At 45.8% G+C, this 14,331-nt stretch overlaps 1 protein-coding gene across 3 annotated transcripts in view; it reads left to right on the forward strand.

Moving 5' to 3' along the window:
* The window catches only part of Tnfrsf11a (TNF receptor superfamily member 11a), a 69,029-nt gene extending 55,234 nt beyond the window's left edge, over nucleotides 1-13,795 (forward strand). For all 3 annotated transcript variants that reach the window (XM_076547196.1, XM_042257904.2, XM_076547195.1), the window contains exon 10: nucleotides 11,349-13,795. In XM_076547196.1, the coding sequence (XP_076403311.1) occupies nucleotides 11,349-11,701 (353 nt within the window). In that variant the 3' untranslated portion in view covers nucleotides 11,702-13,795. The remainder of the gene's footprint in view (nucleotides 1-11,348) is intronic.
* Nucleotides 13,796-14,331: the final 536 nt, after the last annotated feature.

Below are 14,331 nucleotides of genomic sequence, written 5' to 3' on the forward strand. Positions count from 1 at the left end.
CAGAGGCAGGCAGTTCACTGCGATTCTTTTGGAAGCTGTAAACATTCTCCAGAAGAAAAAATGAATAGATGGATATGTACCACTTCAGAGGCTTCTCAGAATCCCCCTGCTCGAAGGGAAGAAGGGAGGGAGGGAGGGAGGGAGGGAGGGAGGGGAGGGAGGGAGGGAGGGAGGGAGGGAGGGGAGGGAGGGAGGGTGGAAGAGATGGACTCAGGAAACCAAGCCCATGTGGGGTACCCTCACCAGAGGTGCCTTTCTTTCCTGGCTCTTGGTTGGGCCTCCAAGTGGTGCTAGCATCTGCATTTTACAGCTTGGAGGTGGCCGGATTGAACCCTGAAGCCAGGCTGTTTGGCCACCTGGTAATATAGGTTCCTGGCTTGACTGGTAGAACAGTGTGCCTTCCTGCCTCCGAGGTGTGGTCTGCTGTAAAAACACTGAATCTCAGCTGTCAGATTGAAGGAGAGGAGACGTTCTGAGAGAACTGACCTGGTTTTCCTCTTCAAGACTCTTCTAGAGCTTTAAAGAAAATGTGTGCATGGTGTGGGGCATGGAGGAAGAAAGAATTTGGAAGCCCCAAACCAAACTTTGTCCTCCTATCAGAGCAAAAACAATAGTCATGTGTATCTGCGACATACTCCTTGAGTATTGAACAGCTAGGCATAGAGGAAAAGACTGTCACGTGTCATCAACAGACAGTGTTAATTTGCAAAAAGTTGACACTGCTGTTTCCATGTCTGATGCTTAGCCATGCAGAACACCAGCAGAGCCAGCCAGCTCATCACCACTAGCAGGCCAAATTAATTCTCGCCTGAGGAGATGCAGCAGCCAGATTGATTTTTAAGGCCATCCCATTCTGTCCATAATTACTTCTACACAAACAGTCCTTATGGTCAAAGTGATAATTCTTAGCCTTTTCAAACTGTCATCATTCATACTCTAAAATGTGTGTGAAAGTGGGTGATGACGCTTGGGGACCTGTGCCCATCCTCCTTCAAGGCATCGTGCTCTCAGCACTTAAAGGAGGCAGCCTCTTCCCCTGGGACTTTAGATTTTATACCAGGCTGTTATTCTGTTTACTTAACCTGATAGCCAAATCAAGTGGTATCTGAAGAAATGATGGTAACTGGGGACTTCTGGAGGAAAGAGTACCATGCCATCTTTTTTTTTAAAAAAACTAATTTTATTTAGTGTGTGTGTGTGCGCGCGCGCGCGCGCGCGCGCGCGCGCGCGCACACACACACACACACACACACACACACACACACACACACACACACACACACGTGCGTGCAAGTGTGTGCCCATGCACCATGACTCTTGTGTAGATAGAAGTCAGCTTTTGGCAGTCTGTTCTCTCCTTCCACTGTGTGAGTCTTGGGGATCAACCTCTGGCTGGCAGCAAGTGACTCTTCCTGCTGAGCCAGTCTTCAGCATGTGTTGCCAGCCTTTCACAAAACAGGAATAGCTGTTCCAAGAGCTCCACAAAGAGAGGCAACCTGAAAAATACTCCTGGTTGTTAAGTCTACTCTAGTCATGCTCTGCCTCTTAACGAGCAGTAAGAATTAGTAGCAGAGACCAGTGAAAGGGAAGCATGCTTTACACTGTGACTAAACAACCAGGCCTTAATTCTTAAGTGATGCTTAATTCTGGTCTCATGATGGTTACCTTGGTTACAATCCCATTGGTAACAATCTTAATTTCTAGTTCATCGCTGCGAAGAGACACTGTGACCAAGGCACTTTATAAAAGGAAGTGTTTGATTGGGGGCTTGCTACAGTTCCAGAGTTTCCATAATCATGGCGAGAAGCATGGCAGAAGCAGGCAGATACTGGAGCAGCATCTGAGAGCTGATCTATAGGCAGGAGGCAGAGGCTGGGCCTGGCACGGGCTTTTAGAACCTCAAAGCCCACCCCTAGTGACATTTCTCCTTGGACAAGGCCACACCATCGCCGGCAAGGCGACATCTCCAATTCTTCCTAAACAATCCACCAAATGGGAACCAAACATTCAAATATATGAGCTTCTGGGGCCATTATTATTCAAACCCCCACACTACACTTCCTGGTCCCCATAGGCTTGTATCCCTGTCATAATGCAAAGTGTGTTAGGTCAAACTTCAAAGTCCCTGAGGTCTTTCACAGTCTCATTCCTGTTTAAAGGTCCAGAGTCTCACTGGGTGGTGTTGGCACACGCCTTTAATCCCAGCACTTGGGAGGCAGAGTCAGGCCGATCTTTCTAAGTTTGAGGCCAGCCTGGTCTGCTAGGGCTACACAGAAAAACCCTGTCTCAGAAAAAAAGGGGGGGCAAAGTTTCTTCTGAGACTCAAGATGACCTCTTAATTGTAACACGCCCCCCCCATAAGAGCAAAAAAAAAAATAAGTCACATACTTCCAACAGAGGAAAAGAAGTCATATTGAGGACATACTGGACCAAAGCAAGACTGAAACCCGGCAGGGCAAACTCCACATATTGGAGCTCCATGTCTGATGTCAAAGCGTTTGTGCTCTGGTTCTCCCACTCTTTCCGGCTTTGCTGACTGCAATACCCCCTTTTTCTGGGGCTGGTTCACCACCCTCCATGCAGCTCTCCTTGGCAGATATCCCACGGATCTCCAATGCAATCCAGAGTTCACCTTCACAGCTTCACACAGTGGCCTCTTTGGTCCCCACTTAGGGTCTCCCCTGCCACATGGCCTATGTAAGCATGGAGGAAGATTCCATGACCCTTTACACCTGTACTCTTAATTCCACAACTGTGTGGCTGCAATGGCCAAGTTTAGCTGCTTACTGGAGCTGGAAACTGCCCTATCCTTAAGTTGTTTTTGTACAGAATCTTCTTTGTTGTAGCTCTTTAGGAACAAATAACTCCGTAGGTCTGTTCTTTTCACAAGCCTAGCTGGGTGGGGTCTTGCCCTGAGTGTACCACTCCATTTATTCTACTAAGCATCTGGCCTTTCTTTTAAACTTCTCATTTCCTTGAGTACAAGACTGGGATCCATCGTTACATTACATTTCCTGGTTCTTTTTTTCTTTTCAAACTGTATGTTTTGTATTTCTTTTTGCCTTGCTTGCTCTTTTTCATTATAGATTTGCATAAGAGTGACTGTTAATAACCACACGACACAGTCAATACTAGGCCGTCTCGAAAGCTCCACTGCTAATGACATTAGCCTAAGGCTCTTCCAGTTTGTCTCCAGCAGACTTTTAGGACAAGGGCATAAAGCATCCACATTCCTTGCTACAATACAACAAGAATAGTCTGTAGCCTAGCCACTAATGTTGTTATCATCTGAAACCTCTTCAGTTGGGCCTCTATATTTGCTCTCCACTGTCTCCACGTTCCTACTAGGACAGCCCATTAAGCCCAGTTACAGCATTCAATCAAGTTTTTAGTCCAAAGTTCCAAGTGTTACCAACCCTCTAAATAGCATGGTCAGGCCCATCATGGCAATACCTCAGTCCCTGGTACCAGCTTCTCTCTTAGTCACTGTTCTAGTGCTGTGATGAGACACCTTGACCAAGGCAACTCATACAAGGAAGCATTTAATTGGTGATTTGCTTACGGTTTCAGAGTTAGTCCATAATCAGCATGGTAGCAAGCAGGCACGATGCCAGAGCAGAAACTGAGAGCTTGCATCCTGATCTACAAGCAGGAGGCAGAAATAGAGCAAGAGAGAGGCTGGGCCTGGCTTGGGCTTTTGAAACCTCAAAGCCCACTCCCAGTGACACGCCTCCTTCAAGAAAGCCACACCTCCTAATCCTTCCTAAATAGTTCCACTAACTGGGAATCAGGCATTTAAACATCTAAGCCTATGGGGGCCATCTTGTCCAGACAACACACCTTCCTACAGGGAGTTAGGAGAATTTTCACTGTCCTGCTAGTGAGTTGATATTCTAGAGAAAAGATAACAGCTGCTGTGTTTACTGTGTCTTCTGCTGACCTGTCACTTGGCTTCAGCTTCCAAAATCATCCATTTCATTCAACCATTGCTGAGCTGGAACGGATTGCTTGTTTACAGGACACCAACACTTCTTGATAAACTTCAGTACCATGTTCTTTTCTACCAAACCTTTAGGGACTGTCTGGAGCTTTGAAAATAAGAATGGACTGATGATAAGGAATGTAAGAAGAACCTATCATTTCAGAAGTGAAGTCCTTCTGCAGCCTGGCTGCTGAATCTGTGATTCTAGAATCCTAGATAACTATCACAGCCTTTATCAGCAAGCAACCCGTCAGCAATGCATTAGTTGTCTTTCATGTTTCTATGCAAATACCTGACAGAAGCAGCTCAGAGGAGGGAAGGTTTGGCTCATGGCTCAGTCTGGCATGTTGGGGAAGTGTGGCGGGGTGGATCAGTTTGTGTCACATGACCACAGCTTGATGGTTCTCTCCCTTTCCGATCTATTCCATCTGCCCTGCCCACTACTGTGAGTTGGTGCTACCCACATTCAGGACCTTTCACTCTCAGTTAATCCACTCTGGAGATGCTTCCACCAATACATCCAGAGATGTGGTCTGGAGTCCTAGGCAATTCTCCTGTCAAGGTAACAGTGAGGGTTAACATTGCCAGCAGCCACAAGCAGTCATTAGGAATTTTCATAAGTTTCTCACCCTTCTGCTTTTGAGTATCTCCAAAGGTGGCTTGGTCTCTGTAAATCCATGAACATCTATTTATATGCTCATTTGTTTAGACAAAATAAACGCATGAACAGGAAATTATCATTTCTATGTTTACCAATGGATTCTCAGCCACCCATGTCTATGGTCTGCTCTTGGAAATGAGGGGAGAAGGGGACTGAAGAACTGGCCCCGACCATCCTGGACACTTCTACCTGCACCAGGTAGAAGAACCAGAAACAGCAGACCAAAGTCAAGCTGCTGTAACCACTGGTCCAGACCCTCCCTAGCAGAGTCCTAGGTGCCAGGGCACTGGAGGAGGAAGATACCTGCAGGCCTTTCTCATCTTCATTCCCGTCCCTGAGCCACTTTAGGAAGGACATTTCCATCCTGAAAGGCTGGGGAAAGGTTTTCCTGTTCAAATTTTGCTCCTTTTCCCTCCCTGCAGCGTCAAGGACAGCCCTCTGTTTCTCATGTCACTCACTGTCAATACATGTCAGCCACCAACTTGAGTTCCCCTTTGATCTAAGTACCATAAAGTAGATAATAAGGAGTTATTGGGCCCTGACGCTTCAAGTTAAAATTGGCATTTTATAATTTACTTGCCACTAATATTTGGCATTCATTAATATTAAAAGTCAACACATTATTTCAAAATATATGAAAAAGTTGGTCTTGTTAGATGTCTCAGTGGTTAAAACACATCAGCACAAGTGTGAGAACCAGAGTTCAGATCCCCAGACCCACATAAACACCAGGTTCACGTGGAAGTCTGCTTGTAATTCCAGGTCCAGAAAGCAAAGACAGAGGATCCCCAAAGCAAGCAAGACTAGCCATGTAAGCAAGCGCTGGATTTGACTGAGAGTCTCTGCCTCGGTGAGCGAGGTGGAAGAGTGATATTCTCAATCACCCTTCTCAGAGACTCAGCTTCAACCTCGAGCCTCCACGTACCCTGTACTCATGCACACCCACCCATACCTGTATATATGTGCTCACATACATACAAATACATGCATATACACATACATACTACACACACATATGAAAGTGGAAAAAAGAAAAACTTGTTCATATTTTTCTTTAGTGCTATCTTCTGTTCTGAGCCAATAGGCCACGTTTGGGAAGCGTTTGCTCCATAAGACCTCTAAATAATTCTTAGCATGATTCAGAATGGAACTGTTATGCATTACTTCCTTCCCGTGTATCACATGCTCAATTTCTCCCAAATGCTTGAACCAGAACTTGCATTGCCATAAAAAGGAAAGCCGCATGAGGAGCATATGGGTGAAACAGAAAATGTTTGAGGTTATTTGTGTTTATTTTTAGTTCTCGTCATGGAGAAATCTCCATGACAATTTGGTAGTCTTATCTGGCATGCCTCTTGTGATTTAATATTCATATGATATACATCTTAAACAACATAATATGCTTCTGAGAAGAAAGGAGTGCATTCCCTTGCTTAAGAATGCAAATTCTGCCAGGAAGTGTTTTCTCAGAACCAACCTATTCTCTCTGCCTGAGAAAGCCATTTTCTAAAAGGAAATATAGAAAGAGCCTTCTGTGTAAAGCATGGATTTAGTACAGTGTAAACATCTTTCTGATTAGGAGGAAGCTGATCATTTGTTCATTATTCCCATTGTTTTGGTGCCGTTTTTAACACTGTCGTGATAGCTGCATGTTTATCTAGCCAAGTCCCATTAAATTAGTGTTAAGTCAACTAACCCATTTTAAATGTAATAAAACTTCCCCACGTCATTCAGGCTTTAAAGTCCTAATTTTGAGTAGCCTTCAAATACTGTTTACCAGCTCCATCGCATTCAGACAGCGGTGAGACCACCTAAAGCTTACAGTCCCATCAGTGACACACACTCATTACTAGTGTCAAGTGGATCCCAGCACTCACTTGAAAAGCCGTGTGTGGCAGTGTATGACTGTAATCCTAACGCTGGTACGTGGAGACAGCTGGACCCTAGGAGCTCCCTGTCCAGCCGGTCCAACCAGGGAGCTCCAGGCTCAGTGAGAAATACTGTCTCATAAAATCAAGTGGAGTGTGAAGGCACTTGACTCTGGCCTCCGTATGTGCACCCACCCACATGTTATCCATGCATACATTCAGTGTGCACACAGAGGGCTTTTCTTTACCGTGTACTAAGGACTTTGCATGTATTATCTTAATTACTTACAGAAGTCCTGTGGAGTAAGTTCTTCATGCAGGATCACGAAGCTAATAAGCAGTGCAACCACAATCCAGTGGTGAAGCTTAGAGCGCCAAGCCATCACCTCTGAAATCGGTGCCCGTGGCAGGGATTTTATTTGATTGCTCTGCTTGGAAAGGGCTTGCTGCTCCATAGAATAAGAGGAAACACAAGTCTGGGTGAATGGCTACTCTGGCTCCGCTAGGTGCAGTGGCCAGGCCAAGCCAGGTCCAGAAGTTTCCACAGGCAGGAATAGGGTGTGCAGTAAGTGACAGCTACCAGGCCTGGGACAGTTTTCTCCTTCCAGTTGTCTCTGGAAGCTTCTGTTTTCCCTGACATTGATTCTTTCTCTCACATGCTTCCCACCATCTTTCATTATAAATACATTCAGCCTAAAGTAGATGTGAGAAGGAAGCCCCGGAGGAGAAAGGCAGGCAAGGGGAAGGACAGGCCTCCCTTTGCTTGCATTCCTGGAGGACTCGTGAGTCTTCTGTAAAAGCACCAGGCCTCTGGAGAAACACAGGCTTTAGGGGCGAGGGAGGCGGTTCACCTGGCAAGCACTTCCTCCTCAGGGATGAGGACCCGAGTCCAGATCCCCAGCACACATGTAAACGCAGGGTGCAGCAGCGGCCAGCAGGGGAGAGAAACAAGAGGATCCCTGGAGTTCATTGGTAAGCCAGCCTGGCCGAACCGATGAGGTCTGCATTCAGTGAGGTAGCTCATTTCAAAAACAATGTGAAAAGTAAGGCAATTGGAACCCAGCATCAACCTGTCCTTTATGTGCACACACACGCATAGTCATGTATAGACACCTGTACACAATCACAACACAAACACACCACGTCACACACCACACCTGCTCCCACCAGTGAAAGGCCATGCTTACTAGAACCCAGGACTGCGAGTGTGAGCTGATCTCATTGTACTTTAGGACCTAACTGTTATATTTGCTTTCAAAAAATAGTAAGTTTGATAGGCAAGAGGATTATTGCTATAAAAACTATTGAAAGCTTTGGTACTATTCAAAGAATGAGTTGCTAAAAATATCTTGCCATTGGTTTTGAAGTAGATGAGAGGGCTGGGCAAGAATGGGGGAACTAACTCTAGGTGTCTGAACTCAGAGCTTCAGAAATAATCTTTCATTCTCACTGCTTTAAAGAAACTAAGCCAAACATTGTATCAAAACATTGAAGATCTGATTGGCACACTGTGTAGACCCATTCCCAGAGGTGCAGACTCAATTCTCCATCATCATAAAGTTCCTGAGAGTCTTCCAGCAAGTGGCAAGAGGCTTAAACGTCAGGAAAACTTATCTTAGGGTCTGTGTTTTAAGAGCAATGGGCTGGAGACATAGTTCAGATGGCAGTGTTTGCCTGGCTTGCACAAAGCCGGGGTTGAGTGCACAGCGCTCTAAAACCAGGCATAGTGGTACATGCCTGTGGCCACAGCAAGCCTGCCACTCAGCACACAGGATGGAGGCTGGAAGGTCAGAAGTTCAAGGGCACCTTCAGCTGTGTAAAAAGTTTAGGGCTAGCCCAGGGAAAGACAGACAGAGAATAAGAGAGTGGGGTTATCAACCGATATCTACAATCCACTGTCTTATTGTGTGTCTGGTTCACTGATAGAGAAAATTAGATTGGCAAACACTTGTGCAATATTGAAATATGGCCATCTTATTAGATGTTACTGCCTAAAACAGCGATACTACATCAGAGCATCTGTGATCTTACCACACAGCATCTCGGGACCACTGACATAATTAGCAGAGCCTACTGAAGAACAAAGACGCAGTATACTTGGTGTAGAAATTAATAGGAATCTCAAGGTGGTGATGGCAGCAAAGTCTTCTGTGCTTGTGGCCCTGGCAGGTGACGCGTCCACAGTGGCATTCTTCTGCCTTTTACGTACTGACAAATCAGTAAGATTCTTTAAAGTTTCTCTTCATTATTATTATTTTTATTTTATTTTCACTGATGTTTTTACCTGCATGTATGTCTATGTGAGGGTGTCAGAAGCCTTGGAACTGGGGTTACAGACTGTTGTGAGCTGCCTGTGGGTGCTGGCACTGAACCTGGGTCCTCTGGAAGAGCAGCCAGTACCCTTAACTGCTGAGCCATCTCTCTAGCCCTCGGATTTTTTTTTTTTTTAAGTTTAGTCTGGATTTTTTTTTTTAAGTTTAGTCTGTACTAGTTGATTCCCACAAATGTTTGCCTGGTGAACTTCATCAAAGATTGTTTGTGTCATAAATCATTCCTTTACATTTTTATTTTATGTATTGTGTGTGTGTGTGTGTGTGTGTGTGTGTGATGTATGTGGTGGATGCACACATGCTACAGTGTAAATGTGGACATCAGAGGACAATTCTCAGAGCAATTTGGTATTCTTGCATCACAGGATTTGAGGATTGAGCTCAGGTCATCAGGCTTGGAAGAATGCTTTTACCTTGAGTCATCATGCTGGCCCATAACCTTTGATTAAAACAAACAAACAAACCCCCCCCAAAAACTGACAAATAACATTGATAATCTCTTTCTCTTTCTAGGTAACTTTTTTTTTTAACTCACTGTCAGCAATTTAAAAGGTCTTTGTTTGTTCCTTCTGCCTGAGCCATGCCTCCCAAGAATGACACTCATTATTCTATGAAGCAAATGATTGTTCTGTGAGCTAAAGCGACTGAGTTCCACACTGAAAACAAAAACAGAACACGAGAGTGTATATTAGGGTTTTTAGGATACTACTGTCAGGGTAAATTTGTTAAGGTGAAATGCTCAAGATGCAAAGTGTTACACTTTTTGTGTGTGTGGGATGACACAAGAAAGCTCAGGTTTTTACTGAGCTCAGATGAACTGAGACCCTGACAAAGGAGAAATAAACAACGTGGCCTCATCGCACTGATTTGTTGAAAGATAAACATATAAATGATAAATAAATCCCGTGTACCATGACACCACCAGATAAATCTAAGTATGACGTATGACGAGCAGAAAGAAGAGATGAGATTAAATCCAGAATTATAAATCAGTCCTGCACTAGCTAGAGAGGCCCTCTGTGGTTTAACACAGCGAAGAACAAAAGCGGCAAATGATGTCATAATAAAACAGTAGAATGACTGTGCCCAGGGAAACCATACTTCTAAGCAACTCACAATTACCGATTTTATTAAATACATATGGCGTGCGTTTAGTTAGAGTGTAACATTCACGGCATGTATGTGTTACCTTGGTTTCCTGCTTGACTTTCCTCTCATGAGTTTATCTGGTAAAAACAGAGGACTGACAACAGGTGCAAGAGAAAGTCGTCGATGACGTCTGTTTGGTGCGCACTTCCGAGTGAGCAGGGGGGGCAGAAACACGAGCTAGGTTCCCTGGTGTTGTTGTTGTTGTTGTTGTTGTTGGTGGTGGTGGTGTGTGTGTGTGTGGGGGGGGGATAAGTTCCTAAAGCTACTCACCCTGTGGGTGAACAGCAGGAACCACAGACCTTCTGTCTTTGGATTTGTTGCTCACATTTAAAATCTTTATCTTCCCATGGGCTTGTCACTGTGCCTCCACACTGGCTTCTCAGGAGGTACCCCACCTGCAGCAGGAAGGCTACGCTAAATGAGTTTCCTGGCTGCCCATAGCACAATACTCACTGTCTAAAAAAGACCTTCTAAATTTAGGGAAACTTCATTCCGGGAGGGTGATGCAAACTTCATCGTATTTGTATAATTACTGTTGAGCTGGTTCACAACAGAAGATAGGTGTGAATGGTGAGTGCTGGAGACCTGGTGAGAGACCACTTTCACGGCCCCTGAACAGACCAAAAGGTTCTGTTTGTGATGCTGAATGCTGGGGGCTTGGGCAGTTATTTTCCACCTGGGAGATTTCTGGGAATTTGATCTTTAAATGAAAGAATAATAAAAGGAAACAGGTTCCTGGAGTCTGTTAGACTTCCTGCTTGCCAGAAGTTATTATTAATCTAAGACTGATTACTTCCAGTTATCCACCAAGGAATGATAGAACTGCTGCGCCCCCTACCCCTTTAGAGGGGAAAAACTGAACTTTGTTAACATCCACTAAACTCTGACCCCACCTAGCTCCGTGGCCATCCTGCAGGGCTGAGACACCAAGACCCGTTTGGACGGGGGTGTGAAGGCGATGCCTCAGTTACCCCAGTGAATAGGTCCGTGCTGCCTGTACTCCGACCTGCTGACATCCTCCCTCTGCCTTCCCTTCCCTCTCCTCTCTTTTCCTCTGCTACTATTCCATCCCCACCCCAGAAGCTTTCTTCCTGCTCTTCCTTTCCGCTTATCTCCAACCGATTCCTAGATTCCAGAATCCAGGTGGGTTCTCCTGCCCGTGTCTGGAGTTGTGTGGGATCCCCGTGAGGTATGAGAAGATGAAACACAAGAACGACCCATAGGCTTGCATCCTTATCATCTCTTCACTTTTCCTCCTGCGCCCCTGCTGCCACAGGGGGCCCGCTAAGGTGATCCAAGCTTTCCAAATGCCATGCTGTAGTCCCTGATGCAGCTTCTCTATGCTCTGTCCCTTGTAGGGAACGTGACGGGAAACAGCAATTCCACGTTCATCTCCAGCGGGCAGGTGATGAACTTCAAGGGCGACATCATCGTGGTGTACGTCAGCCAGACCTCGCAGGAAGGCCCGGGCCCTGCGGAGCCGGAGCCGGAGCCGGAGCCGGTGGGCCGCCCGGTGCAGGAGGAGACGGTGGCGAGCAGAGACTCCTTTGCGGGCACGGCTCCGCGCTTCCCCGACACGCACGCCACGGGGGCAGGGCTGCAGGAGCAAGGCACGTCCAGGACGAAGGACGGGACATCGCGGCCAGTGCAGGAGCAGGGCGGGGTGCAGGCCTCACCCCGAACCCGGGGATCCGGACAATGCGCAGAATGACCTGCTTGCCCTGGGCGCAGGGCACCAGTGGCTTTCCCCAACAGATGTGTTGTGGCTAGCCATTGCGCACCTCATCACAGGTGCGGGCTGCTGGTGGTGGAGCCCACCTCTCACTTCCTCCTGTGCCGCTCTCCCCTGACTCCCACCACCCGGTGTCATTCAGTTCCCCCCACCCTTTCCAGCGTTGGTGACCTACCTTACTGAGGTCTGTACCCCACCCCACCCCGTATTTATATTTCACTTGCTTTTGTAGTGTGCTTCTCGATACTTTCTCCCTTTTCTTTCTATCCTGACTATTTAAGGGTTTTCATGACAATTCCGAAGGTGCTGTCTCCTTTACATTATTTTGCACTCCGCCCTACAGTGGTCCGGTGATGGTTTTGCCAGTGTCCTCTAAGCACTTTCAGAAAAGGCCAGATGTGTAAAGCTGGGCAGTGAAGTGCAAGAAATGAGTAGAGAGACTTTTATTTTCTGGAAATATTCTGTGTCTCGATTTTTCTCAGAAGAAGGAAGGCCTCACCCCCAACAACAAGAAGCAAGGTTGCCAGCCTGTATAGATCCTGGAGAACTAAGTTCAGGGTGTGGCCTTGCCTCCTACCTTTTTTGTTTGTTTGTTTGTTTTTTGCCAGGGTAACAGATACTTGGCCACTAAATCTCAAGAAATCTAGCTTTTGTGGTTTGGCATTCTTATTGTTAAATGATTAGCTGTCTAGAAAAGATGGAAAAGGTGAATAGGACATGGGGCCAAAGAAAAAAAGAAGGTGCCCAGGAATTTCCAGAAAGAATGAATAAAGTTGACATATCTCTTTCTGCATAAGAATGTCTGAAATGTGTTCAGGCAGTAGACCCTCCATCCTTCCCAAGTATTTGTGCATGAGTAATCCAGCCTTGTGGAAGTAAAAAACAATCCTCCGTGCGTGCGTGTGTGTGTGTGTGTGTGTGTGTGTGTGTGTGTGTGTGTGTCGCTCATGCATTTAAATCGCAAACCAGGGGATCTAGAGAGAGGGTTTTGGTGAAGAAGACTAAAGAGTCTGAGTTCAATGCCCAGCCCCTCCTGGGCTGCTCACAACCACTTTTAACTCCAGCTCCAGGGGATCCCATGCCCCCCTCTGGCCTTCACAGGCAACTGCACACTTGTGCATATACACACACAAAATAAATTACAAATCAAGTTCCCATGATGTGAATATAAGAAAATTAATTATCCTCCAGGTGGTTTTCTTTTGGCCTGGGTCCTTTTGCAAGGAAGCAGTTTAAGACTGAAAGCGGCCACTGGGTGGTTTTTATCGTGGGTACTGGCTCTCAGATCCTGAGGAAAAGCGGGATCACTGAAGCAAACTGCACAGTTTTGTAATCTGGGGCGTTAGAAGCATGTTGATAATGGTCACTGTACAGCCATGAATTCCCAGCTGAGCAGAAGGCCCATCTGTCACTGGGTTCCTCCTCCTGACTTCAGTCTCCCTGGGGTCACAGCAGCTGATTGTGATTTTTAATGCAAAAGTGGAGAATGGCTCTGTGATTTACAGAGCTCTTTCACTAGCATAAAGAACTGCAGGAAATAACTGCAGTGCTGAAATGATGCAGCGATGGAGTTCTGTTAGTATCCTTCCAAAGAGATGTTACTAAAGTCAACAAAACCATTGTACCTTTTGGTATGGGATGTATCAAATAAACTCCACAAAGTAGGATGCAGAGGTAAACCCACATCCACCATGACTGCCGTCACCTCTCTGCACCCACGTCACCTTTGCACTTCCGTTTCCCCCCCAACAAAGCCAATAATGACAGTTTAACATCATTTTCCAACCCGAGATATCAAAAGGATGCTTCAGGGAAGTTAAAGTACCTTGAACCCCTAAAATCAAAAGTGCCAACGGCATTAAGAATCTACTTTGGGGGAGGGGTAACACGGTTCCCCACATTGATCCCTGCTAATGTTATATTGGTTCAAAGCCAATCAAATGATAGGAAATACATAATGAAGATAGATATATGCATGTGTGTAGTCAAAATGTTTGTGACAAATATAAATGATATAATGAAAAATTATTTCAATGTAAAGAGACTATTAAACCTTTATTTGTTCATAAAAGATTATTTTTCATGTCTTGTTAAAACAAAGATTACAAAAACTATGATCCAGCCAGGCGTGATGGTACACTCCTGTTGCTCAAATCGTAAATCGGTGTTTTAATAAAAAACCCAGAGCCTGATATTGGGGTAAATGCTGAAAGATCAGAGAGACAAAGGAACAAGCCACAGCCACCTGTCACCTCACCAAACCCCACGAATCCTCTGAAAAGCCTCAGCCAATAGGCCTCTAGCTGAATGAGGTTCCTCAGCCCAAAAGGCTTCTAGTTCCTGTCTCCTCATGCCTTATATACCTTGCTTCCCAAGTACTGGGATTAAAGGTGTGTGCCACCAGTGTCTGGCTCTGTTTCTCTCCTAGACTGAGTCAACCTCATGTAGTCCAGGGTGGCTTTGAATTCACAGAGATCCAGACGGATCTCTGTGTCCTGAGTGCTAGGATAAAGGTATGTGCCACCACTGCCTGGCTTCTATGTTTAATCTAGTGGCTTGTTCTGTTCTCTGATCTTCAGGCAAATTTTATGAGGGTACACAATATATCA

Source organism: Peromyscus maniculatus, chromosome 11 (genome assembly GCF_049852395.1).
Source record: "Peromyscus maniculatus bairdii isolate BWxNUB_F1_BW_parent chromosome 11, HU_Pman_BW_mat_3.1, whole genome shotgun sequence".
NCBI lineage: Eukaryota > Metazoa > Chordata > Mammalia > Rodentia > Cricetidae > Peromyscus > Peromyscus maniculatus.